This window comes from Eucyclogobius newberryi, unplaced genomic scaffold, assembly GCF_026437365.1.
Source record: "Eucyclogobius newberryi isolate DKJ021-1_F unplaced genomic scaffold, fEucNew1.0.hap1 SCAF_1, whole genome shotgun sequence".
NCBI lineage: Eukaryota > Metazoa > Chordata > Actinopteri > Gobiiformes > Gobiidae > Eucyclogobius > Eucyclogobius newberryi.
In genome coordinates, this window is record NW_027315723.1 from 29694615 (window position 1) to 29721422 (window position 26808).

At 40.0% G+C, this 26808-nt stretch overlaps 1 protein-coding gene across 1 annotated transcript in view; it reads right to left on the reverse strand.

Annotated features, from left to right (window-relative positions):
- utrn (utrophin) overlaps positions 1-26808 on the reverse strand; it is a 182737-nt gene that overhangs the window by 139111 nt on the left and 16818 nt on the right. The window contains exons 5-48 of the mRNA XM_072442911.1: positions 25750-25842; positions 24928-25100; positions 23237-23352; positions 22879-23036; positions 20120-20335; positions 18940-19121; positions 18428-18578; positions 18233-18352; positions 18011-18112; positions 17466-17573; positions 17214-17393; positions 16968-17131; positions 16772-16895; positions 16574-16661; positions 15722-15963; positions 14716-14869; positions 13878-14005; positions 12772-12909; positions 12229-12342; positions 11991-12146; positions 11620-11790; positions 11351-11542; positions 10835-10969; positions 9775-9924; positions 9051-9212; positions 8620-8754; positions 8329-8502; positions 7998-8153; positions 7750-7920; positions 7338-7517; positions 7134-7262; positions 6694-6864; positions 6425-6481; positions 6128-6307; positions 5386-5523; positions 5232-5312; positions 4964-5134; positions 3885-4057; positions 2562-2712; positions 2032-2207; positions 1249-1384; positions 812-961; positions 570-722; positions 397-498 (exon numbers count right to left, since the gene is read on the reverse strand). Coding sequence (XP_072299012.1) covers positions 397-498; positions 570-722; positions 812-961; positions 1249-1384; positions 2032-2207; positions 2562-2712; positions 3885-4057; positions 4964-5134; positions 5232-5312; positions 5386-5523; positions 6128-6307; positions 6425-6481; positions 6694-6864; positions 7134-7262; positions 7338-7517; positions 7750-7920; positions 7998-8153; positions 8329-8502; positions 8620-8754; positions 9051-9212; positions 9775-9924; positions 10835-10969; positions 11351-11542; positions 11620-11790; positions 11991-12146; positions 12229-12342; positions 12772-12909; positions 13878-14005; positions 14716-14869; positions 15722-15963; positions 16574-16661; positions 16772-16895; positions 16968-17131; positions 17214-17393; positions 17466-17573; positions 18011-18112; positions 18233-18352; positions 18428-18578; positions 18940-19121; positions 20120-20335; positions 22879-23036; positions 23237-23352; positions 24928-25100; positions 25750-25842 — 6501 coding nt within the window. The remainder of the gene's footprint in view (positions 1-396; positions 499-569; positions 723-811; positions 962-1248; positions 1385-2031; positions 2208-2561; positions 2713-3884; positions 4058-4963; positions 5135-5231; positions 5313-5385; positions 5524-6127; positions 6308-6424; positions 6482-6693; positions 6865-7133; positions 7263-7337; positions 7518-7749; positions 7921-7997; positions 8154-8328; positions 8503-8619; positions 8755-9050; positions 9213-9774; positions 9925-10834; positions 10970-11350; positions 11543-11619; positions 11791-11990; positions 12147-12228; positions 12343-12771; positions 12910-13877; positions 14006-14715; positions 14870-15721; positions 15964-16573; positions 16662-16771; positions 16896-16967; positions 17132-17213; positions 17394-17465; positions 17574-18010; positions 18113-18232; positions 18353-18427; positions 18579-18939; positions 19122-20119; positions 20336-22878; positions 23037-23236; positions 23353-24927; positions 25101-25749; positions 25843-26808) is intronic.

The following is a 26808-nucleotide window of genomic DNA, read 5'->3' on the forward strand; positions in this document are numbered from 1 at the left end:
GGTGTCTCGGTTGCCAGATTGTCATTACAAATAAATGCGGTTTGTGTGTTATGTTACCGCTGTGTGCGCTGCCGCGCCAGCAGCGCTACTACACTAGTGGCGCACGCTGCGCATGCACTTCGCATAAGACGGGTTGCCAGATTGGGGGCCCTACTAACGCCTCGGGGCCCTACGCGGCTGCTTAGTTCGCTTATAGGCTGGGCCGGCCCTGATTATGTGATATAGTGTATGTAATATTTGGTTATTTCTAATCAATGAGACAATTCTAGCTTGTACTAATTTACTTGGTGCATTTCTTTATATATTGAAATACGACACATTGACTCACTCCTACAGCTACATCATACATCTATATTTTTGACACACAGTAAAGATGTTGTTAAAGGAAGCTGTCACCTTTTCCTGAGGCAAAAGTTGCTGTCGTCTCTGCAGCTCGATTGACAGCGCCAGCAGTTCCTCCAAGTCCCTCTTTCTGTCTTTCATGGATGTCTCCAAAGCCTTCAACAAAAACAAAAGTATTTCACATTTTTGCCGGGATGCATTTCTTTATTTAGCAAGCATTTCCCCACCTGTGCTTGCGTAAGAGTCAGGCCTCTTGTTGCTATCGTCTGGTGCGTGATAACCACCCAGTCTGTCAGTCTGTCCATGTGGTCCTGGAACTGTGCGTGGCTGTGCAAGTTGGACTCCACCTCGTGCACCTTCTCCACTAATTCATGTGTCACCTACGGAACGAAAGAGGAGGATAGGTTGCATGTTGCTGTACATTTATTCATTGTGTATCGGTAGGACAGGATTGACTAAGCATGTGTACCGTGCTCCAGTTGAGATTGATGGAGCGCAGTTTGGAGACATGATGTTCTCTGCTCTGTGGGCTGACACTTGGATTGGAGAGGATGTGAGGAGCATGCTTGTTCAACCAACCGAGCCGCTCGTTTTGGGCATCCATTTGCTCAGCTAAGGCCTGATGGAAAAATAAATTGCACAAAACACACAGTAATGTTGTTGATGTTTAAACATAAAAAGCAAACTGATGATTGAATCTTCTTTTGCCTATTCCATTTTTCCTTCTCTCACGCCAAGCCCCCCAATGTCTTTCATCCACCACATATAGTCTCATAAATAGTCCCTGTGATATAAAAATTGCTAGCCACTCTTTTTATCTTTTTGTCAGCATCTAAACCATAAAAAAATTTACAAAACACAGTGTCTGTCAATCCCATCACATACTGTGCTCTGGACAAGTATTACCTTTAATTCTTTGAGGTTCTTGTCCGTGGCAGTGACAGGGAGAGAGCCAACGGCGTTTTCTCCCTGCTCCAGCCATGACGCCAGCGTTGTACTCCTCCTCATCAGGTCTGAGAGACCCGAGTCTGCTCCTGCAAGCCTGCACGCAAAACACGGAGGTAAACATGAGATTAAGATCTTCATTTCTCAGCTCGCAAATCTTATCCTGAATTTACATTTAAATGACTGTTACACACTGATTGACTCCGGTGATAAGAACGATCGACTGAACAATGAGGAGTGGCATCGAAAGAGAGGGGGAAGGTCAACATTGTTCACACAGAACAATAAAAAACACTTGTAAAGGTTTTACAGAAGGGCAGTGACCACCAATCGATTCTAACATCTGGCCTCACCTCTGGCTGGTTAGATAATGATGATAATGCATTAGTCTTCTCCAGACGCTCTTTTGCCAGTCGCTTTACAGTTTTGTGCATCATTCATTTCATACTTGGTGAAGCTAAGAAATTACTGTAGCCATTGTTGTCCTGGGACAGACTGACGGAACCGAGGCTGCCAATCTGCTGCAACACATCACTCATAATGGTGGGTGAAGTAAGTCGCCTAAGAGTGGGCATTGACAAGATAGTATGACCAATAAAAAGGCTTAAAATAACAACAATAAAATAGAAAAAGTGTTCCACCAACGAAATGGGAAGAACATTTTCACATGCAGCTGAAAGTATCCCCCCTAACATGTGAAATTATTAGGAAATTTCTGTGTTTTAGCCACACATCCTTCTTTACCTTCTCTGTCTGTCCAGGATTTCCCGGTTGACGCCTCGCCACCTCTGGCCCAGACCCTGTAGCTTCTCCTCGAGCAGGGAACCATCAGGGAATGACAACTGCTCGATTATTTTCTCCCCCGTGCGACTGAGCACAGCGAGGTCGGCCTGGTGACTCGCAACACCCTCTTCCAGCTCCTAAATGTTAACACACGGGAAAACATGGTCAACTCGGAACCAAACGACAATTTATTAACAATTCCCAAGTTATTAAAAGTAACGACGTCGTGCTCATTTCTCCTTCCTCCTAATAGTCTGTGTTTCTCATTTTACATGTCAGTGATCAAAATAAAAACACTGCTCTGCCTGTTAAACACTGTAAATAACATAAAATCAATAAATTGCATTCTAGTCTTCTTTGCGTACAGTAATAGAATAATAATTAGAAAACGATGAAATCCTTGTCATATACACTTTAAAAACGCAGCTTTGTAAATCTCGGTTTATTACGATCAAGATACACAGTGTGATTTCCCATGATGCCTTGCCGACCTGTTGGTGCTGCCGGGCCATGTCCAGGTCGAGTTGCCCATCGGGACTCACGCTCTCTGACAGAAGCGTCTCTGTGTCACCGAGCCACTGACTCAAGTCGTTCATGTCACAGTGAAAGCGCCTCCACTCCTCCACAGCACGGTCAAACGTCCTGGGGAAAAAAATAGACAGGATACGTCGAACTATATCATCAACTCGTGTATAATCAACGCGCCGCCATGCATAAACTATTATAATAAAGATGCGTATGATGTAGAATTTCACAAAGTCAATCACAAATGTTATTGCCTACAGATGGAGCCGCTGACCTGTGGTGTGCCCGGATCATGAAGAGGCTGATTACATTTAAATACCTAATCAAAACAAGATTCTAACAAGATGGTGCATTCAGCTCTACACTGCGCGGCATAATGAATCCAGCCAGAGACAAGCGTTGAGAAAATGAGTTTTTGTGATGACCGGCGGTAACTACGATCGCAGCCAAAACACCCTTCTTTTGTGTGCAATCTGCAGAATGAGCTTACCAGTTTAGCGTTGCATGAACTAAAAAGGCACAAAATTAAGAGCAGCAAATCAAGAGCGAGACCAATCAAGGTTACTCTATTTGTGGGGGGAAAGAGTCGTTTGCTTACGCTCCAGGAACTGTTGTGTGTTCAAGGACAATGTACTTTTTTGCTTGGGGTTTGTTTGTTTTTGTGTGTGTCCTTAAAAGAAGACTTAGTTCTTTCTTTTTTGGTATTTAGTAATTATCACTAGAGCCTTATTTTACATTTTGCTCATTGTAAATTGCAATGTTGATTCGACATTGCTTAATATTTCAAACAGTTCGTTGACTTCCTGCTTTAAACCGCAGAACTGATAGTGGCATTTCTCTGTAGCAAGCATTAGATTTTAGTTTTTATATTTACTGCCCCGAAGAACAGTTCGAGCTTGAAATGGAGACCCGCAGTTTGACTTTTTCACAGAAAGTACAGAGCGGTGTACAGGCCGTGGGTGGAAACTTTAAAAACGTTCAGAGCTTTCGAGCCTAGAATGAAGGACAAAGCAGGATTACGCAAACAAGCATGAATCAAATCGAAAATACAACTCAAGAGTAAGCGTATTATACTGGGAATACTGTTATGACAAGGTTAAAAGTTCATAAAAGTCCATTTTACTTATGTCCCCTTTTAATAGAGCCATTTACTTACTCAAAGCTGGAGACATAAGTATGTTTCTTTATACTATATACAGATAGTTTACCTTTACTCCAGATTTATTTTTCTACATGGCACATTACTATGAACTATACTTTTACACTGTATTTATAATTGGTGGTCTAACCCCTTGCGGTGGTTGTACATGCGGTTGATCCTGTCCCAGTCGGCGTTGAGTTGAGCGAGGGCGTCTCCGATCTGCGCCACTTGAGAAGTCGAGGCGTCCTGGATGGCATCTGGCTGCTGCTCATGGATAACGGTCACCCGGTCTTCCAAAACCTCCAGGTTGTCTTTGATATTCTGTAGAAACCACAACAAAGAACGTGAAGAACAAAAGACATTCAAAGGCAATTGTCTTATAGTGATTGTATAAATTTTCTCAGTAGAAAATAATAGTAGACATTATAATCAATACCAAAACGAATCACATGTAATAAACAGACAAACAGGCTTCAATTCAAGTAAACTAATATACAAAGTTAAGAACATCAGAGCATTTTTATCTCAATCTTAACATTTGTAAACATATGATCAACTATTAAAAACGCACACTGTTGCATCTTTACAGCTAGCGTTTGATTTGATTGCTGTATTTTGAATATATCAAATGTTTTAAAATGCATAATCAATCATAATGCAACATGAAAAATAATTAAGGAATATAATCAACACATCGAAGCATGTTCAAAAGGGAGTAACGTAGAAAGTTATTTTTTTAAATCCTAAACCTAGCAAAGGTCACATTTATTAGAATCCAGAGAGCTACATCAAATATTAAAAGCCCAGCAAGCTTTTTCTTTCTTTATTTTTTTTGTCTTCATTTAGTTATTTAATTGTATTTAATTTATTTGTGTAATATTTATTTAGTCTCTTTCCTTATTACTTTTTTATTAATTACTATTGTTACATATGCTTACAGATTAATTACTATATATATTTAGATAAATTCATCATTTCCTTTTTGTTTTGCATTTTGTGGTTGATAACCTGGTTAGGGTTGTTGCATGAATTAAGTGGAAAAACATTAATTCATTCATTAATTTTGACTAGAGCCTATCCCAGTGACTTTGGGCCACAATAAGGTACAAATAAAAAATACATCAAGCTAGTAGCAAAGATATAACACAGTATCAATGAGGTGAACTGTAGTAAAACAGCAAGATGTTGACTATTGCCCTCACTCACAGTATGAAATATTGAACTCACTTTGAGCGTGTCTTCTTGGCTGGAGAAATCCTCGTACAAGCCACTGCTGAGTTCAGATGAGTTCAAGAGCAGATCATTGTCAGCAATTGCAAGCCGAACGTTGTGGATAGATAACAAGTAGTCAAATGGGCCACGAGATGAACCTCTGCTACAACCTGGAGAGGCCATTTCCTGTTAATAGACACAAAATAATGAATAATAATAATTAAAATGGATATCTAAATAATCAAAGATGCAGTGTTGTAAATATGAAAAAGGATGCGGTTACCGTGTCTGAAATTCCACTTGTTTTTTCAATAAAACTTGTTGAATGCACCTCAATCTGCCTGACTCGTAACAACCTCAGCTCCTAGAAACGCAAATGGTTGAGACGTTAAAACCATGCGATGACACTTTGTACACATTTTGACAGGGATTCTTACCCTGTGTGCAGAATATTGGCTCTGCAGTTGAACCAACAGGAGACTTAACGCTTCCTGTTGAGCTCTGTCCGACGTCTGTTCCAGAAGTGTCTCTCCTTTTCGCAGCAGCTCCTCCACATTGGCTTTTTCCTCGTCCATCTAATGCGCAGACAACAGGGGGAACATGTTAAAACAGTTGGCATTCAAAAATAGCTTGTGGTAAGTGTTAAGCAGTGGAATGCACCTGGTAGTTCCTTGACAAGACCGCTGACCTTGCATTAGATTGGTTAGCTTGGCGAGGGCCTCAAAACGTCAGTAACATTGATAAGAGAAAATTAAACACTACAAACGGCCTTGATGCACTCGCCAAAGTTTATATTATGAGTTTAAAGAATGCAATCACTCTTCTGCACAACCTATTTCCATTATGAATAGTTTATAGACTTGCTTGAACGGTTTTCTGTTGTTTAGCTGTAGTGTTTTTTTTTTTGGCAACATTATATTTATTTATTTAATATGTCCAGTTGTAAATATACATCTAATAATTAAAGAAGATGTTTTTGCCACTCATCCAAATAGCTTCTTCACGTCCTCAAACGGAGAACTGGTAGATCAAAGGAAGTGAAGGAGCTACTTGGATGAGTGGGAAAACGTCTTCAAACTTGTTTTCCAGTCGAAAGAATTACATTTTGTTTTACTATGGAACCTACTGGACAACTGACTACACAAACACTTCATATAACCGATAATACTGCACGCCTACCTTGTCATCGTCCAGCATGCTTTCATCGTCCTGCTGCTGTAGAGCTCGGAGTGTGTCCTGGAGCCGCGTCTGAAGGTCCTGCAACTCAGCGTCAGTCTGAACCTCAGAGGAACCAGCCTCACTTTGATCCTTCGTTTGGTCCTCCTGGCTGGGAATGATCTCTCTGTCACTAAACACGACCTGAAATTGATGCAAAACAGATTTTAAAACAGCAGCAGCTTTATTTTGAAAGGATGTATTGTGTCAATTAAGTAGAAGTCAGCAACAAGACCACTAAAGGGCACTAAAACATTATACCTGTTGAGGAGCTTGTCGGAGCATTTCAACCACATCACAATCCAAACTGGTCAACATCTGAAAGCAAAGGTCATTTTGAATGTACAATAAATTTGTGGTTTCCAAGATGCATTGAATTTATATATATATATATATATATATATATATATATATATATATATATATATATATATATATATATATATATATATATATATATATATATATATATATATATATATATATATATATATATGTGTGTATTTGTTTCAGAAAAGAACATGTTGTACCTTGGCTGTTTTGATGTGTTGTGAAACTTTGTCAAAGTTGCAGTTGAGCTCAGCCAGCTTGGGCTCTATGACGTCCCGACAGGATGGCCCTCTGCTGGTCATTAGGATAATTGCTTGGTCCCTGACATTGTCCACTCGCATACTCATTCCTTCCAGCTCGTCCAGGATGCGCTACAACCCAAACACAAGAGTTATTTGTCTTTTACTTCAGCCATGTGCACTATGTTGTCATTTCACTTGAGCTTCTTCTCCTTTCTCCTTGAGTCTAAGTTTAGCACAGCGTGTACAAGGCCAACAACCCGGGGACCATATTTGTATTTAACACATTCGGTGTCACGACTTTAATACATGCTAGCTACTATGCACCAAAAAAACAACATGACCCAGTTTTATTCTATACCATTGACTTTATGAATTGATGATAGTTTATGTCCGCACACCTTGACAACCTGTTCCCTCTCAGCAGGTTCCAGTCGCTCTGCCTCGTCCAGGTGAATCTGAGTTTGATACATCCAGGTGCTGATGTGGGCCAAGTTCTCATCCAAAATTTCAACCTCATTTTGGTGACTCTACAAAAACAATAAGCATGAATTGCCTTAGTTCGTGAACAGTGTAATATTTAACCCTACAAGATCTGCATTTACCAGTGCAGCACTGAGCCAGTCCTCGGCCAGGGTGTGGACTTGGCCCCAGGACTCATTGAGGCTGAAGAGTCGATCCTCGAGGTGAGCCGCGCTGCCCTCCACCAGAGTCTGCAGACCAGCGCTGGTCTCTGTCAGGGAGGACATGTCCGACTTACGATGCTCGGTCTCCTTCAACAGATTCTACAACACAACAGATGATGGGCAAATATGTCAGTAAATTATGTAATTGTACAGTTAAATAATTACCTTTATATCAGATATAGTATTTAGTATTTATGAATGGATTTGCTAAAAGTGGAAGCAGAGAAAATGAGAAAGGGACACAATTGTAATTGCATGACAATGCTGCCAGGCTCTTTGAAGAAGTGATCAAAGCAATGAGTGTGCAATGTCTTTATGTGTTCAAACTTACATTGGCCCACATGACTTCACTGTGAATATCGGCTGGCATGTCCCCGCTGCTGTTCTTCTTTTGCAGCTCGGCCTCATTGTTGTTCAGCCAATCTTGAAGACTGGCACTCTCTTTGTGAAACTTCTGCGACAAGGACAAGGCTTTTTCTAGGTCCTGTTTTCCTTCTGTGACCTTTTGAACAGAATAAATGTGTTAAATCAACATTGCATTACCTCGTAATTTTGATGTGAAAAACAATATTTTCTTACCTGAGCACCCAAGTCATTGTAGAGCAGTTTCAGGGCGGTGAGCTGCTCGTCCATCGCTTTAGGATTTTCTGTCTGTTGTTTTTGAACAATCTGTCGACCAGTCTTTATAACAGTCTCCACCTCAAGCTTTACCTCACTCAACAGCTTGTAAAGTTTCTACAAGAAACATAAAGATAATTAAAAGCTTAATAACCAAAGATCACATACACACAAAAAATATATATTTAAATTCATTACAATTAGCCATTGATTTTAATTCAACAGTACGAAAGAGATGGAGAGCGCCAATGTTACATTATTTAAAAACATTTATATATACAGTATTTCTCACCATACAGCCGCTGAGGTGGGACTGAATCTTCTCTGGCACTATGTCTTTCACATCAAGGATGTGCAACTCCGACTTGGCCCCGTCTAAGACCCTCTTACAGTCCACCATCCGCTGCTCAAAGTTGGCAGGCTTCTGGAACAATTGGTACTTGGTGGAAATCTCCCTCAGTTTCCTCTGTAGGCAGAAAGTCCACATCAGGTTTAACGCATTTATGTCATCTCAGGCATTATTTTCAGGCAGCTTAAATAGAAGTCTGCTGTTCTCTGTGTTTCCACTAGGGGTCACTGTTACCTGTAACTGGTCCAGCATCGTCGTTCCTCCACGAGCCACTTTCCCATCAGTGGAAGGAGGAGGCAAGTTGGAAACGTTTCTCCTCCTCATGTCTTCTACTGTGGCTTCGTGTGCAGCAACCTCAGCACCAATAGTCTAAAAAAAATCAAGAGACATAAACAACTGAAACTGAGCTAATAAAAAAAGTTAGTTATTGAGATAAAGCTGGTCACAAACTTGAGAAATAGTAAGGTGAGATTTCACAGTCTCAGTAATAATCAGTAATAATCCTTAAATTGTGATGTTTTTATACAACATTTTACATCATGACATCCCATTAGTTAAGAGTTATTGAATATGTATTGATTTTACAGATTGGACTTTCACTGATGTGCCACTGGTGTTTCTGTGTTTACGTCTACGTCTGTGTTTAAGTCTAGCGGTGGTCGTACCTGCGCCTCATGTGGCAACTGGAAGGCGTCTATGCGGTCGGTGAGGTAAGAGGTCAAAGTGTGGTCCAGTAGGCTCAGAGACTCCTGAAGAGTGAGCAAAGCCTGTTCATTCTCCTTCAGCGTCTGCAACTGCTGCTCCAGGCTGATCTGATGGTTCACCGCCTACACAGAGGGTCATGCATAAAGTGTCAATAGATCTCACAGAAAAAATAACATGTCAATTAGGCAAAAAAACTGGTGTGAAAAGAAGAGAAAAGACAGTACCGTAGTTGACCTGAAAACATAATCTTCATGACATTGTAAGTTAAATGTCATCTTTTTCTTAAACATATAAGTAAAATATATATACATGTCATTTGTCTGCACTTTTAGGGTCAATTCACGTTTTGTGCTATACATGAACATTGACAGAGACATTTACAGGCACAGTTGAGCACATTCCTGTTGCTTTGTGAAAATGTTGAATCAATATTGTTATCAAGATAACGCAAAGAAATATATCAAAAACACATATTGTCGTCAATGTTTCCCACCCCTACAGTATTTACCGCCTTTTCAAATCTGTGGTTACACAACAGTGATCCTGATTATTCAAACAGCGGGCATTTAGAGACAACCAACAAACAATTTTAGATTCACTCACGGCAGGAAAAGGCTGCAGGGCCCATGGCGACATGCTCACAACATGAGTAAAAACAGAACACGAGGCAGTAATAGCTCTCACCTGGTGGTTGAGTTGCTCGTAGCGCGAATTAAAGTTCTCTAGTTTTTCACTTATGAGTTCGTCCAGGATGCCTCCGTCGATCAGCGTCTGGCTCAGCTCTCTGATCTGTGTCCTGTTGTCTGAAGGGTGTCGAAGCACACTCTCTAATGTCTGGTAATTAAAAATAAAAAAATAAAATTATGATTCATTTTAAACTAAATATTAGTTATTTTTTGGAGTATATAGTATGAACTCAAATAAGTATAATAATAAGCATATGAGTATAACCCAAAGCAAGCAAACGTACAAAAAATGATAATAGACACAGAAGAAAAATAAAACATTAAAGAATTAAAACATAGCATATACAAAAGAATAATAATAAGGTATTGAAAAGTAAAATAATTTAAAAATCAAAAAGTCTGGAAAACACACCAATGTAGCGCCAATGCGACTACGACTTGGTGTGAGCATGTTGAGAAAGCCCAAAAAATGAAGCCAAGACAAAAGTGAGCGAGAAGCCAAGTCGATGTTTATGCAGATCATTGAATGTGCTTTAATTTCCAAAGGTTATGAACAGTGGCAGCCTCTTCCACAGGCATGACACTGATTAAGCAAAGACGATGCGTGGAGGAGGGAAAACAAAGCTTGAGATCTGGCTGCGAACTAATGTAGCATCAGGGGAAACGGAAAGAGGTTTCGTCTTTAAGGGTTTTCAGTTTGCATCGCCTCTATGTGAAGGAACAGGGGCAGTGCCGTGACTAGAGTGGTTTTGACACGTGGGCTGAAGGCATTTTACAGATATAGCAACGAACCAGGCAAATGAAGACAAAGTCAAAGATAATGAGGTTAAATAAGAGAGTTTGAACGCAAGACAAATAATTACTGTAAGAACAGCGTTTGAGAATTATTAAATCACTTTCATATGATGTTGCAAAGATGTATCGTTTCTGACGTATTTCACATCTGTTCACACATCTTATCAAAAGGAATGTATCAACAAAATTTGATAACCCGGGGCAATGCATGTCCAATTTTATCATTTGCATTTGACTGCAGTTCATTCATTCTGTTTAAGTACCTCTAAAGCTTCATTAACAGCTTCAGTGCTCTCAGGGAGGTTTTCTGTGGCATGGACCTTCTCCTCGAGTGTGTTCAACCAACTCTGCTCCATGTCCAAGTACTGAAGCAGCTCCATCCAACAGGACCAGACCTCCTAAAGTCAGATACAAAAATAAACATTACAATAGTATTTAGGAAAATGATAAGTAAATAATGTTGATACAAGTGGACAGCTCTATGCAAGTAACTTCAGGGTAAGTCTAACCATGAGCTTTTATTTCATATATTTGAAGTTTTCCCTGCAGAGACACGAAATAAAATGTCTAGGACAAAGAAAGCATCAAACAATACTTTCACATTCTGTAAATATTTTACATAATTGGGGAAGATTAGGGTTAAATCCAGCCACAAGGAGTCATTGTTGTGAAAGGAAAAGCATCAACCTAAATAAAGAAAACTTAGATAAACTATTAACTATTCCCTAAAAAACAGTTACTAGCTGATAAACTTGGTGGTTGATATGTGCAATAACTACCTCCAGTGTGTGACACTTGCTCTTGAAACGCTCACAGAGCTTCTGGTAGTTGGAAAGTACTCCCTCCAGCTCTGAGGTCAGCCCTGGTCCATAACCTCCACTAGGGGGCGCCGCATGAGATACAAGCACGTTGATGTTGTCTTTCAAGATCTTTACTTTCACTTCTTTCTGCAGCACTTCCTCTTTAGCTCTCTGTGACACACGCAAGAACCGAACCATGATTAAATTATTATTATTTATCTTTTGCCCCAAAACAACAGTATTCTGACCTTCATCTCGTCCAGTGCGGTCTCCAGCTCCTCTGGGCTCTTGTACTCAAAGTCTCTCATAAGAAACTCCTCGTCAGTTTGTGCCATCCACTCCTGCATCTCCGCCAAATCCTTTCTCAAATTCACCTGCCTCTCCTGTCTCTCCGTCACACAATCCCGATGGCTTAACAGCTTCAGGTGACAAAAAAGAATGTCTTACAAGCTGTACAATCAATGAATATAGTCCAGAATGCAGGCTTTCTGAAGCACAGCATTCAGGCTGGGCTGGAGAATACTTAGCTTCATATTTTAGAATATATTAAATTGAATAATACTGCAAGTAATTATGATTGTATACAATAATAAATAAAGTAAAGTCATGTTTATCTCACCTGTTTACTGAGCTTGTCCCACCTGCTTTGGCATTCGTCAAGTTTGTCTTGTCCCCACTTTAACAAACCATCTACATCCGTGGCTTGTACAGCACTCACATTCTCTGCCATCTGCTTCAATGAACTTTCCACTGACTCCATCTCATTCACATGCTCCTAAACAGAAGCGATACATTTCAATAAAATATTATTTATATCAGTAGTATAAGTAATAAATGCGTACTGTTTAAATGATTACCTTGCACTGATTAAGTTCTTCCTGTAGACTCTCTGTATCTCCGAACCCAGAGGCGTCTCGGGACAACAGCTTCTGAACTGCATCCAGCCAACGCTCCGCTTCCACCAAACGTACCTGACAACAAAAACGGTGACGTTTTATCATGATTTATTCCCACTAGCTCCATTATTATTGCAACGTCACCAAACACAATCAATATCACCCAAAGATCACATAAGACTTTTCCTATTGTTTGTCATTTCAAATCCGCTTTTCTATAGCATGTTTCCAAATGCTGCATATGGTGAAATGTAGACTATAGGCTGTTAGTAGTAGTAATAGTGCTATTTGCTTCATTGTTAAACAAAAAAGCATTCAAATTGAATACATTTTTTACCAAACAAAATCAAATACAAATTAAAACAAAAACATTACACTATAAAAGAAAATATAAAGAAAAGAAAAAAAGCCTTCTCCCCCGGATTTCATGTCTTACAAACCACAAGAACAGGCTACTACATCAATATAAAGCATTTTAAGAATACTTTTGTGATGGGTTGGTACCTGACTGTCCTTCATGCTGCCCAGGACACACTGCAGTGTCCCCAGCTCCTCTCGAGCCCTGGACGACAGCTGGCTCCATCGCTGCTGCTCGGCCGGGTCTGTGGCTTTTTGGTTTTGTTCAATGTCAAGACACAGACTCTACAAAGAACAGAACATGAAAAAATTGAAAAACTGTGGATTTCAGGTTTTAATATATTTTGTGTATTATTCTCTCACTTCCCATGCTTACTATACTAACCATGACTGACAGGAACAAGGTATTATGATCTGACTGTGAAGGGCATTTTTTATTTTGACACTTTTGATTTGAGTCTAAACCGAGCTAACAGAACAAATCTCTTTTCTACAGATGTATAAATTAATTCCCAATCAGAATCATGTCATGTGTAGTATGTGCTATCGTTGAGCATGTGCTTTCTATCAGCTTGAATCTTACAATTACAAACATTAACACTGAGTTATTGATTAGTTAGTTATTAAAATGGGCACCAGTTCTAAAAAATAAACAACAAACCAAACATTTTACGGTTCAAAAATATTAAAAAATCACACTAAAACATAATATTTAGGCTGTTTGTTTGTTTCAATAACTTCCGTCATGAAATGCACAGCCTGGCCTGAGGCTCAGACCTGCTCTCGAGGGACTGTCTTTATGAGGCAGAATGACTGAGCTGTTACAGGCTCACTGCTGCATGTACAGGCACGCTGCCCACAATGTGCCCAGACCCTGCCCCCAATTCGGCACTGTGCCTATCTGCCACAATAACAAGCGCATGAATGGAGCAGCATTCCTCCCAAAGATGGAGGAGCAGGGAAACACACTCAAGCACACAGGAAATGTGAAGCCCATAAAAGGAGACCATTGTTTTCAAAGAATTACAGACGGCAGACATAGATTAGCACTTACACTGGTATACTGTTCATTTAACAGCGCAGACACAAAAGAAGTGACAAAAACCCTGTGCAGGTCAAAGGAGATGTCCAGAGTCACAAATTATCCAAAAGTGGATTCTAATAAGAAGTCAGCTAACAACACAAGCCAGCCTTTCACCAATCACCTTTCACACAATGTACGTTTGTGTGTTTGAATTCTGTGTTGTACTCACCTGTGCCTTCTCCACTGCCTCGGCTGTGGTCGGGACGTCCACCACACCCTCCTTTAGAGTGGTCAACCGCGCCTCCAAGACCTCCACCTGACTGGGCTGCTGTAGGCTGGCCTCAAGTTGGACCAAAGCTGGAACAACATTTGAGAATAATGGTTAATGTTAAAATGACCACCACCACTAGGAGGCAGTGTGCCACCCGTAGTAAAAAACTAATAATATCAAGCTTCATGTCTCATGTTTGTTTGTTAGTGTGTGAGTACATGCCTAATTGCATCCTTGCCTCCTTTCTGTAGGACTTCCCCCCTGCTCTTGTCCCAGTTGTGTTTTAATTACCAGGTAATTTAACGCTTACATAATCCGGTTTATATACACACTCGGAGCATAACTAGTGGAGAGCTGTACAGAGACTGAGGGGCCCCAGAGATAAAGGCTAAATGGCCTTCAAGCAGAAACAAAATGGTTTAGTTTGGCTCCTGTCCAAATCCCCACAGTCATAAAGGCCCTGGAGGCACAGAGGGACACATACACATAAGATCAGGAGATGACAGACCTCCTTTTAGACAACGTTTTAGCCAGGAGCGCTATGTATAAATTCCACAGGTAAAACGTCAAATGATAGAAAAGCCCCACATTCAAGTCATGTCAACAGTTAGATTTTTCACTCAAATATTCAATATCAGAGCATAAAGAGACCATATAAGGCCGCTCTTTGATTCACAATATCAAGCATTTACATCACACTGAGACCAGTGATCAAAACTCATGGCAGAGTCTGGGTTTTCTTATATGGTAATGCCTGAGGGTGGTCTGCTTTTAATCATAATACTATTGTAATTACCTGTGGAGATCTCCTCCTCTTTGGCCTGTAGTCGCTGCAGAGTGGAAGCATGATGCGCAGACACCAGCACCACCGTGTCTCTGAGGGACGGCTTGGCTTCACTGGACAGTCGCTCCAGCCGTGGGCCCAAAGAGGTGACATCAGCCAATCTGGACTGAAAATTACAAATTGATATATACATTAATATCTTGAAATAATTAAAACATCATTGGCGGTGTTCATGTGAAAGCATTTTTTCAAACAGCCAGCAATGCAGGTTGGACCGCTCTCACACGGCCAATGTCCTCGCATCTCAAAATTTAACAAATTAGACTCTTTCTTCAGGGATACTTTATAAATAAATGCAGGCAAAGGTCAAATGTTCTTTTACTATAAATACTATGGGGGAAACAAAGTATTATTTTAAAAGAAAACAGATACGGGCCGGAGAAAGAACAGGTTTAAGTCTGGAAGAAAGTACAGTAGAACATACTAAAAAAGTCCTGATCACAGTCCAGGAAATGTCCCGCATCAGGACTTGGTTCAGATCTACCAAAATGTCAAAGACAAGGTGCAGGAAAATGGACCAGTCAAAGTCCAAGAGAAAGTCCTGGAGAATGTCAAGCAGAAAGTCCTGGAAAAGTCCTGCGCCAGGTGAAGCTTCAAGTCCAACACACAGTACAGGATGGAGACCAGATTCAAAGCAACAAGAAAGCCCATGAGGAGGTCAAAGTTCCAGACCAGAGCCAAAGCAAGAATATAATCCAGAGCCGACCCAAGCGAAGGTTCCTTAAACTGCTGTATATCCTGAGCACATCCTGCAAGTACGTGGTTTCTTCTTGAGACAGTAAAATGTGCCAATTTAAGCTTCTATGAATTACATTAGCTAAAGAGGTAAACAGTATACATTTATTTTGTACTGATACACATGCATAAGTTAGTATGAATAAGTCCTATCACGTGTAGTATATGACATCTACCTTTGAGCATGCGCTTTCTTTTCGCTAACAATAACAAACATCTTTACCTTAGACTCGTGACCGAGGTTAGAGAGTTCTTCTACGTCATATTTATCCACTGTCGTTGAGTGGATCCAGTTGTCCTGTTGGACTAGGGCCTGGTCCACCTCGCTGAGTTCTGCAGACACTGCCCTGAAGCGGCTGTGGGCCTGTAGTCTGTCCCGGGCCGCCTGCAGCTCCCTCATACACACGTCCCACTCGGTCTGCAACAACTCCAGGTCTGTCCTCAGTAACTCCATGTTCTCGCCCTCTGCAAGGCAACAGGCCATTTGTTTTCAATTGAGTGGGATACAAAGGAAGGAGTGAATTATTTGGGATATGGAATGCAAAGCGTCACACTCTCAAAACTAGAAAGTAACTGTAAAATCTGTCATTTCTGTCCATACTACAGTACCAATGTGGGTAAGTTACAATAGCAGCAATAGTGTAGTAGTAGTAGTTGTAGTTCTGTACTACTAAAAAGTTTTACACAATATTATTTTGACGCTGTTTCACATTTATAGGATTACATTACTTTCACCATGTTCTCTCCACATTAAGAACAATGCAAACTGTAAAAGCTGTAATCCGAATCGTAAAAACCTGCACTGTGGTAAATGTTATTACTTTATCCAAAAGACTGTAAATACCCTGTGTATACTGCACTATGCCATAAATACCCTGTGTATACTGCACTATGCCACAGTAAAACTTTGCACTATGAACACTGTTTAATAAGGATGTTGAAGATTTTAGCTTGACCTGGTGTGTAGATACAATACTGAGCTGTGAGTCATAGCGGAGTATTTACAGTTTTGGTACATGTTCCCGCACAACTTCCCTATGAACTTTTGAGGCCGCAGAGTCATTTAAGTTCATACCCCGCTCTAGCTGCTCCACCAGGCTTCGTCCTTCCTGGATTACTTGTCCGATTGAAGATTCCTTCGAGTTTAGTTCCTCTTCCAATTCCTAGCAAAATTAAAGTTACATAATACAATTGAATAACTCAAATAACTAACCTGTAAACCAGTTATTTGTAATCCACAATAGTGAATTGCCTTAGTAATTGAACACTTTACATTTAGTTTGCCCTGTAGGTCGGTGGGATCCGTTGTGGTCTCTAGATTTCCCGAGGCTAATGTTCTCGTTGTGGTCTTCCAATCGTTTATCCAGCTCAGAAAGTCTGATAACTTACTTTCAAACCTAAAAGGCGAGCATATTCATAATGAATTTAGTCGCAAATGCGCTGTATTTATTTCACAAGGGTACACTTACACTTGTCTGACTTGTGGTTCAGTCTCCACCAGTCGTTTCTTTGGGGGGGCAGGTGGAGCCACGTCTTGGTCACCGCGGGAGGAGACCACAGTTACAGCATCTGTGTCCACGATCACCTGCTCCTCCATCTGAGTCACTCCAGCATCGGCGACGGCTTCCATCACCTACAAGTTTCGGGAATATTAGGTCATGCCGCTTCGAATAGGTTAAGAACAGCTTCAATGATCAGAGGTCCACTTCACTGACTTGGAAGGAGTAGTCCTCGAGTTTCTGCACCAGGTTGTCCCACCGGTGCGTCAGCTCCTCAGTGTCGGCCTCGATCTTCGCCCCGGCCTCAGAGTTCCTCAGCAAAGACACCACATCCTGCCCCGCATCAGACAGCTGGTCCAGAGTCCGCTTCTTCCTCTCCATGTCCTCTTTAAGAATCTATTCACAACCCCGATGGACGTTTTTACAATCTCAGTTCTTGTAGGAAGTGTATACAATCTTTATACTTACCGCTAGTTGCCGCAAATTTGTGTTCATTTCACTTTGGTCCTTAAAGTTACTCGTTTGGACTTTATTCAAGGCCTCCTCTTTTTCCGCCAACCATTCTCTAAATAAGCTCTGAGATAAAAGAGGGAAACATATTTGCAAGTGCAGTATATTTCAACTCAAATATTCAATATATATGCAAGGTAAATTTCAATTCATAGTTCAAATATTGGTACACGTTAGGGGAAGATTATTCAGGTCACATTATAATAAATAAAACCTAATAATCGTGACTTGTTTAGAAGCAAAATTAAGTCATTTCAATTCCATTTTCTCCAAAAAGTACACGTAAAATGTAAAGTGCTTTTTATGAGGTACAATCTTTATTTTTGCATTGAAAAAAGCCAGATCATACAGTAGAATGAAAGAAAGGATTTCTCTTTTGTTTTTGTGTCAAAAATCATGAATAATTGTTATATCATGATGTTTCGTCTAAAAAAAAACTGTAAAATTTGACATGGTGACATTTCCAGAACACATTTTAGATTATTTAAGGCAATATTTTCCACCTGGTCTGATTGAAGTTGTTGCCAGATCATGAAAACTTCCTGTAGCTTGTGCCACCGCTCCTCTGTCCAGCGACACACCGCGGCCCATCGCTCCCCTAAAGTCTGAGAAGTATATCGATTGTAAACTTAGTCACGTACTGTAAACAACATTATAAAACCCCCTTTTCAAGGCAGACAATCCTCAGTACAATGTGTAGAAAAGGAATCGAGTGTAACGCTTACTTGTAGTTGCTCCTCCAGCGCAGCGGTGGCGTTGTCCCCGCTGCTCTCATCGACCACCACCACCATGTGTGTCAGCGAGTTCACCTTCACCTGCTCGGCCTCCAAATCGTTCTGAAGCATCTAAGCACAAGTGTGACATTGGATCGACACATGAATGAAACGCATACGTAATATTATTAGCACAAATTGACTTACTTTGTGTTGGTCTATTTGTTCTGAGTATGTTTCTATGTCTTTAGCCCCCGGTTCCGTCTCTATCATCCTGATTCTAGCCTCCGTTTCTGTCAGCCAATCCGAGAGCTGCTGTAACTGCTGCTGTTGAAGATCCATGAGGACTTCATGCAGCCTGACGACGGACGAGGACAAACAAGCACGTAGAGCAAAGAAAATCAATTCTCAAACACATCATATACAAGTAATCAAGTATCAAAACTAAATAACTAACTGACTCATTTGTGCAAGTATTGATACTGAAGAATCTACAAAATTAGGACAAGGTTTGAACTTTCCGGAATGGTTTTAGAATGGTCTTGAACTTGTTCAGAAATAGTATAAAACCACATAGGAGAAGCTCACATTCTGAACAAAGGTTAGTTCATGTTTGTAATTTAAGAAAGCAATCACTGAAATGATTAACGTGTTTAAATGCACAGCGCTAAAGCACAGATGACCTATTGTTTTGTAGTTTTTCTGCCCTGAGTGAGCACCTGGCCTGGCGGTCCATGCTGGCCACTCGAAGACTCTCCCAGCGTGAGTTTAAGAGACTCATCTGCTCCCGGATCTCCTCTTCCTCCTCCTCTGTGAGGTGGCCCTGAGCGATCAGCTGGTTTCCTGCCTGAAGGACATTCCCCACACTGCTCTGGTGCGCCGTCAGCTCCATCATAAAGGCCTAGGTACACAAAGTCAAAACATAATGAACTGAATTAATAAGCACAGTGTTTTTGGTGAGTAGGTGGTAGTATTTGTGGAACAAGTTGAATCAAAAGCTCCTCACAATCCTGGTTGTTAAAGAAGATTTGAGTCAAACAAACAGCTTTCTGCTTTGACCTGGATTCCAGACATTACACTGCTGCCTTAGGATCATATAATTTCACAGTTCAGTGTTATGACCTGCCTATTCTTCATGTTCAGTTTTATGTACCAAGATCACCGGTCACACACCACAGTACTGCTTTATATGTCCCTCTTATAATGGACACATGCAGAGGCAGCACACTTAAAGGCCTTATGTAACTTTGTTGGTTACAAGTCTGCTGCTCGTCTCCGTGGAGATGTTATTGCTTTGTCTGGAAGGCTCCAATGTATGACATATTAACTTGAAATATTATTGCTATGACATATTATTGCTCAATACCTTGAAAAACAGGAGGATTCGTACTGTGAGCAGGCTCACCTCTGGGTAAAACAACTCCACAGAAACGGGAGCAGATGACAGACCTCTACCAGAAAAGTTATATAATGCATCTTTAATAAACTGCCTAGAATGTTTTATATACAGGTGAGGGTGGGCAATATATAACAATGTAGATAAGATAATATAGTATAGTATAGTATAGTATAGTATAGTATAGTATAGTATAGTATAGTATAGTATAGTATAGTATAGTATAGTATAGTATAGTATAGTATAGTATAGTATATTGAAGATGTGCCAAATTTGAATATTCAGTATAGAGTTTGTAGTGAAAATGCAACAAAAAGATTGAAATAAAAAATTAAATGTTGTAAACTTTCAAAAAGGGCATAAGGTAACATTTCTGCACTTTTGTGATAAAATACAAAATATACAAAATAAATATACACAATATTGACTGACCATCATTATCGGGACACTTAACACAAATATAGATTTTCATTTTCTCACCCAGGCCAGTGCACAGGTCCTACCTCGTGTGTGTGAAACTGCTCCTTGACCTCCTCCACGTCGTCTGACACTTCCTCCTGGACGTGTAAAGCGTCTTCTGCTGACAGCAGCCAGGTCAGCACCTCCTCCAGCGTGGTCTGGTACGTGTCCAGATCCACCTCAGAAAAGCTCAGCTCCATGTCGGGTTCCGTCACTGTGCTGGGCGTCTCCGGACGGGGGCTGCTGCTCGCCTCCTCCCTCTGAACATTCAAAACAAAACTAGTCAAGTTCTATTGTCAAAATATCAAGGTGTTGTTTATAAGCTAAGTTTAAGGCATTAACGCAAGTTATCTGTCAAAGGGAATAATTGTTGGACTAGCCATCCTCTGACAAGAAGACAATGTACATCACTAGCCACTTTCAAATGGTACTTGCCACCTATTCTAAACCATAGGGCTGAGGGCCAAAGAAGGGCCATGAGCACCTGCTTGAGAGCCAGATAATCAGTAAATACAAAACCTTTAATGTGATACGCACCTGCTTTGTTCTTTGTTCATTTTTTTGATCTTGTGATGAGCTTACCTTGTTTATCTTTTAAAATAATTTAATATGAGATTGGGCCCACAGAATAGTCAGACGTCAAGGTAAAAAAGTAAACCCCTGCTTTAAACTCTGGATAACTCTGGCCTTATACTGGTCTATGAATGTTTTTTTTGAAATGTTTTGTAATTGTTTCTGTGCTAACCGTCTAGGGACAACAGAACAGAAATGAGCACCTTTGCAATAATCTTGGATAGTTACACTGTAACTATTACAGATGTACATGTCACACCATGTTTAGGTAAACATGATTAAGTTTCATTGTGCATGTTATTGCTTTTTTTCATTTTCTATCTCTCTCTTATCTCATCTTATCTCTAAAAATGACAGTTTTGCATGTGTTGTGCGGGGCTCACAAAGTTATAGCCAAGCCTGGACAGTTGTTCCTGTATTAAATGGGTCCCTGCTTCACCTTCATTCCTTGTCAGATGCATATTTAAAAGTTACACCGCTGGCCAGGGTGTGGCCAATTAGAGCATATAAGATGACATTAGGCCTTTTAGGAGAAACTGGGAGGTGCCCAGGCCTGGCAAGTCCTTCCTCATTCTACACATAATAGTGAGCTATAAAAACAGGTACTACAGTAAAGTATAGTAATACAGGTTTAGAGGGTCATTTACGGCTAATGAAAATAAATTAACAATGAATTTACCAAGAAGACGGACAAACGTACTTGTACGAGAAAGAGGTAACACTAGTAGAAGCAATAACACAAGAAGGAATACATTTGTAATACTCAGTTTAAAACTGTTTGTAAATAGTTTTGTGAATTATTGTTGATTTACAATATGTTTTCAGTTCAATTAAATTTATTTGTGTACGCCCAAAATCACACGGCAGTTGCCTCCGAGGGGCAACTGCCAAATTCTTTTTTAATCTGACATCAAAGGCTGCATCACATAAACTTATTCATTGCAATAATATTTAAACCAGAAGGTGGTAACACAATGTGCACTGCAGTCATTTTCAGACGTTAGCATTAGGCAAGACCATAAATAATAATAATAATAATAATAACTTTTATTTATATAGCGCTTTTCAGTGACCCAAATCTTATACTTGTAACAGGCAAATGGTTAAAAAGGCAAATGTACATTATTTTTTCACTGCATTCTCTTCTACCAGCCATCACTTCCTACAGAGTTAAGGAAATGTGCCAGGAAAAAAACTATTTTATTTTTGAACCAACCCGAGCACCGTTAAAGCAAACTTTTCCAGCACTTGTTCCAGGAAGTGTGACGTATGTAACAGTAAACCCCTGGGTGGTTTCTGGAGATTTGGAGCACCAAATTTTCAGCATATAACAAAGAACACACATCACATCAACCTCATCATGCGTATGCACTAAAATAGCATTTCCATGCCTTAAACATGTCCATATATAATATAACATAAGCTCCCACTAGTTAAAATGTTAATGTTACCGAGGTTCCCGTGGTCAAGTGGTTATGGCACAGCAAATGTATGCCAGGCTTGTGAGTTCGAATATCGACTCTCTCAATTTACTACATGTCCTCCCTTCTTCCCTTCTCTCTCATCCCCCATTTCACACTCTCCTGTCAAATAAAGACTACAACCACCAAAATCTTACAAAAAACATATTAATATATATATATTAATGTTACCACACACACACACACACACACACACACCAGCAAGGACTTAGTCTAGTTGTAGTCCAGGCAAAACCTTGGTGTAGTCCTGGTGGATAACGTACCTGTCGTATCTGGTTTATTTTAAGAATTAACTTCTGTTTGGGTCTGTTTTTCTTTCTTTTACAGTAGTATATTAAACCAAAGTTACAAGGGTGAGTCATAGCTATGTTCTCAGTGTGCCTGCCCCTGCTGAGTTTTATCACAAGAAGCAGTGGTGGTTAAAGTGGAGGTTATTTCCAGAGGCTTAACACACAGATGGAACAATTGAAGCCATGCTGTTGGACAGTGGGGTTTCACTGACAGCCACATGTATTTTCTGTGGTTAGACGTTACTACTGGTTTAGTTTGAAATGAAGAGCTTTACATATTTCTTTAATCCGGTCCAAGTTGAATTGTCCTTTTCTCAATGCTCTATGTTCTGACTTAGACCTTGTTGGAACTGATTTTGTGCAGTTTAGAAGCACTTGACTTCTGGAATATGTTTGGCCCCATGTTAGATCTGTTTAGACCCGGATGGTCCATTGAAAGCTAAATAGAGAAAAGTGTACCTGAGCAGTGAGAGCAGATCCAGCCTCCACTTTGTATTTTCGAGGCAGTGTCTCCACTTCTCTGATTGAATCCATGGTAACGTCTTTGGGCAACACAGCAAACAGTGACGTCACATACATTATGATAGACTTCTTGTCTGGTAACTGCACTGCTACATCTGAAAGAGACAGGCAAAGAGGAAAAAACATCAAACAGAAGTTTGGCTACAAAAATGTCAACTGATTCTGAATTTGCTCTTAACGTCAGTAACATTTTTATTTCATTCCAATAGTGAATGATGTTTTGGACAATGGGAAGTTGTTTTCCCAGATGGCAAATATTTATATTTAAAATGATTTTTAAAAGATATTTTAATACCTTCAGGGTCCAGCAGCTTCTCAATGGCGAGCTGATTTTTGGCCACAGTAAAGGCATGGTCCAACCTCTCCACAGGGCTCATTCTGGTCACATGGTCCCAGCTAAATACATGCGGCCTGAACACAGAAAATACACAGTGACTGAAAGATTGAACAAGACATAATAACCACTGGATCATTTGTACCTGTTGTGTGAAGCACTTTGAATTACCTTGTGTATGAATTGTGCTCTACAAATAAACTCGCCTGCCTAACCATACCTTACCCCCAATTATTACCTTTAGGTTCTCTTAAACAAATCTGCACCTTTAACCTTGAGCGTAACATCTTGAACATAGACAAAGTACTGTCATTTTATTAAACCAACATACGGTAATTATAATATATAAATACTTGAAATATGCACTGCCACTATTTTTTTGTTTGCTTGTTTTTAATGTTATTGCACATAAATATACTGCATGCATACATTCTGCACCCCATTATTTAGCAAAAACATTCATATAGTTTAATAATACAATGCAATGAGACCGATAGAGTTGGTCATTGATAAATACGGTCTTCTCTCTTCTTTGTATACAGTTGGGGCCAACTGAAAGTGGAATGTGTGGGTTCAGTGATCCGCCTAAATCCTGGTCAAAGTCAAAAACAACATAGGTCTTTCTCACAGATCAGAGGCCTGTGTGTGAACGGCGCATGTCCACAAAGGGTTAATTAAATCAGAGGAGCAAAAGTCTACGCCGCTGCTCTCCTCCGCTCACATACATTACCAGAGCAAACAATGTCGGGGCCGGCAGAGAACGCAGCAACAACCTCTCATCCTCCGACATTCGAGTGCCGTACGTGTTAGCCACACAAATGAGATGTACACGTAAACCATAACAACAGATGTGGGAGATATATATCGAAAAAAGGATCAAATCTGAATTGCTGTTTTGTAAACATGCTAAATTAGAATTGTCTATTCAAAATTTTTTGTATAAAGTGATATTTCTGCACTTTTGTGGTTCAATTTATGATCTATTCACGTTTGGTGCGATACTTGAACCTCAAAAAGACATTTACAGACACGTTTGAATATCGTCTGACACAAAATAAAAGAGATTAAATTTCATCAATATCACCCACTCCTACATAGCAACCACATGAAACCTGGATCCAGCATTATTTTCTGTATAGTACACATATAATAGTTAATAATAGCCTCTCTGCTGGACTGCTTTTGCTCCCCGCACGCAACATTTTTACTTCCTTGGATGTTTGATACATTCCACAGCACACCAGGAGCACAGTTTATACTCACCGGCAAATAAAAAACAAACCAAGTCAACAGGTTGCTAGCCACAAAAACTGAACACCGCGGTTGTCAAGCAATTACAACATTGTCAAACGAAGCGCCATTGTCAAAAGAACACAAACTTAGACAAGCCAAACGTTTACTTGCTCTCCCTTCTTGTTGATGAAGCCAAAATATGCACAGATTTATAACCAAGCTGACTGATTGTATCGACTAACTTTATTTCTAGCACTGGTTCACTCCCAAACAACACAAGCAAATCCTGGCCTAACTCAAAACAGCAGAAGTATGTTCATTTAGATGATTGAGAAACCTTTTATCGCAGCATTTTACATACTTTACCCGGAGGCATTGGGCGTGTAATATAACTAAGCACTAAACATCCCTTCATTTACCTGAAGTGGTGTAAGATGGCGTTGAAGGCCAGACCGTCGGACCAACTGGTTGTGAAGTTGAGCACATTGACCTCTGAGTAAGATCTAGTGCACTGGCGTACCCAGCTCAGTAAGATCTTCTCACTGTTGGTTTGTTGCAGGTTGGACATGATATCCTTCATGATGTCCTTCACCTAAATGTACACAAGGATACGAAAATGTGTTGACTTAAGACACAAGGTTAGATTTTTTTGTGCAATAATATTCATACATTCATGTTTTGATTGATTGGTTTTCTACAGATATTGTACACTGTTTTTTCTGGTGGAGAGTCCTGCACAGGCTTGAAATATTTGAAAATAGTTTTTTACAGCATGGCATTAAATGGTTCTATCGCCGAATTACAGGTAAGATCCACGGAGGGGTGACAGTCACAGTCAGAATTTCCGGGGGGCATTATGTAAATTAACATTTATGAGCTTTTAACCAGAATACATGACATCATTACAGAGTTAAATTTTGATTGTTATCATTCAGCAATTGTTTTTCTTTAATGCATGCCCGTTTTGATTTTATATACCGGTAGGTTGATTTATCATTGTTTTATGTTGCACCGAATCACCAAAGCAAGTTCCTATGTTTGTGAATTCTGTTCATTGGCAATTCTGATTCTGTTTTGTCCTGGAGGCTTAAGTGCTCAGAAAGGTATATTTAGCAACTAGAAAGAACTGAATGAATGCAAAACAGATCATTTTAATGCCAGTAAAGCAAACATGTACATGTATATGTGTTGGAAGAAAGCTCAAATGTGGGTAGCAGATGTCAGAGGGCCCACGTGCTCACCTGCCAGTGCAGAATAATGCTCCAGATGAGTCCGAGGGTGAGTTTATGATTCCCATCAACAATATCTGTGCCCCCGATGTTTACCAGCTCCACCTGCACACAAGGAGCAAACCGTTCAAATGAGAAAAACACATCTGTGGACTAGACAGGAAGTAATGCCTTAATCTTAGAGTACATTTTTAACGATAATAGAGTAATATTACTTTTGTTCATTTACTTATATATTTGGAATGCAAAATCTCAAATTAGCTACATTCAGCTGAATTTTGATTCAGATAATAAGGGGAATTGTTTCATTATTTGTAGTTTAATTTACTCCAACAGTAGTTGGAAATGCAAACATGTTCAACAATGCCATGGGACCTGTGTTTTGGCTAGAGCAAAGGAGAGGGAGAGTTTAGCTATATACAGAGTATATCCATTTAAGGCTGAAGTGAATCAGGACCAACCGTTCTTCCAGAGATTGTCATCTGTTTAATGTTTGTCATAATTATTCATGTACTATGTGCTCCAACCAATTTGAAATCCAAAAAGAGAACATGTTGGCCTTCAAATGTATAGCAAATGTTTACAAAGTTTCAGTACATCTGGACAGAGTTAACTGAAAGCAAATGTACAATAAAAGCGTAACTACAGTGTGGAGCAAATCATCCTTCATCCTACATTTAACATCTATGTAAAAGGTCACATAATTCAGAAGTCATCTACAGGGTATTCATTATCGGTTACCGCCATAGAGGCAAAGGAAAACTGTTCTGAATTGCAAGAAAGAAAGCTGTAGAGGTTAAAAGCAATTTCCTTAGACCTTGAAGCTCACTGCTGAAGTCAGAGTATTAAGAGCCAACATTGTGCGCAAAGTGGAGGCGGAAAAGTGAGCAAAAATGCAAAAGCCGCAGACGGGCGAAGAAAAATACAGGGCACGCGAACACAAAATGACACATTCATACAAAAGGTCAATGGAGTTCTGCAATACGACAGACACAACATTGTACCAGTTTGACCCGGATCAAAACAAACCTTTTAACCCCACCGACGTCGAGATGGAGCTAAAATAATTAC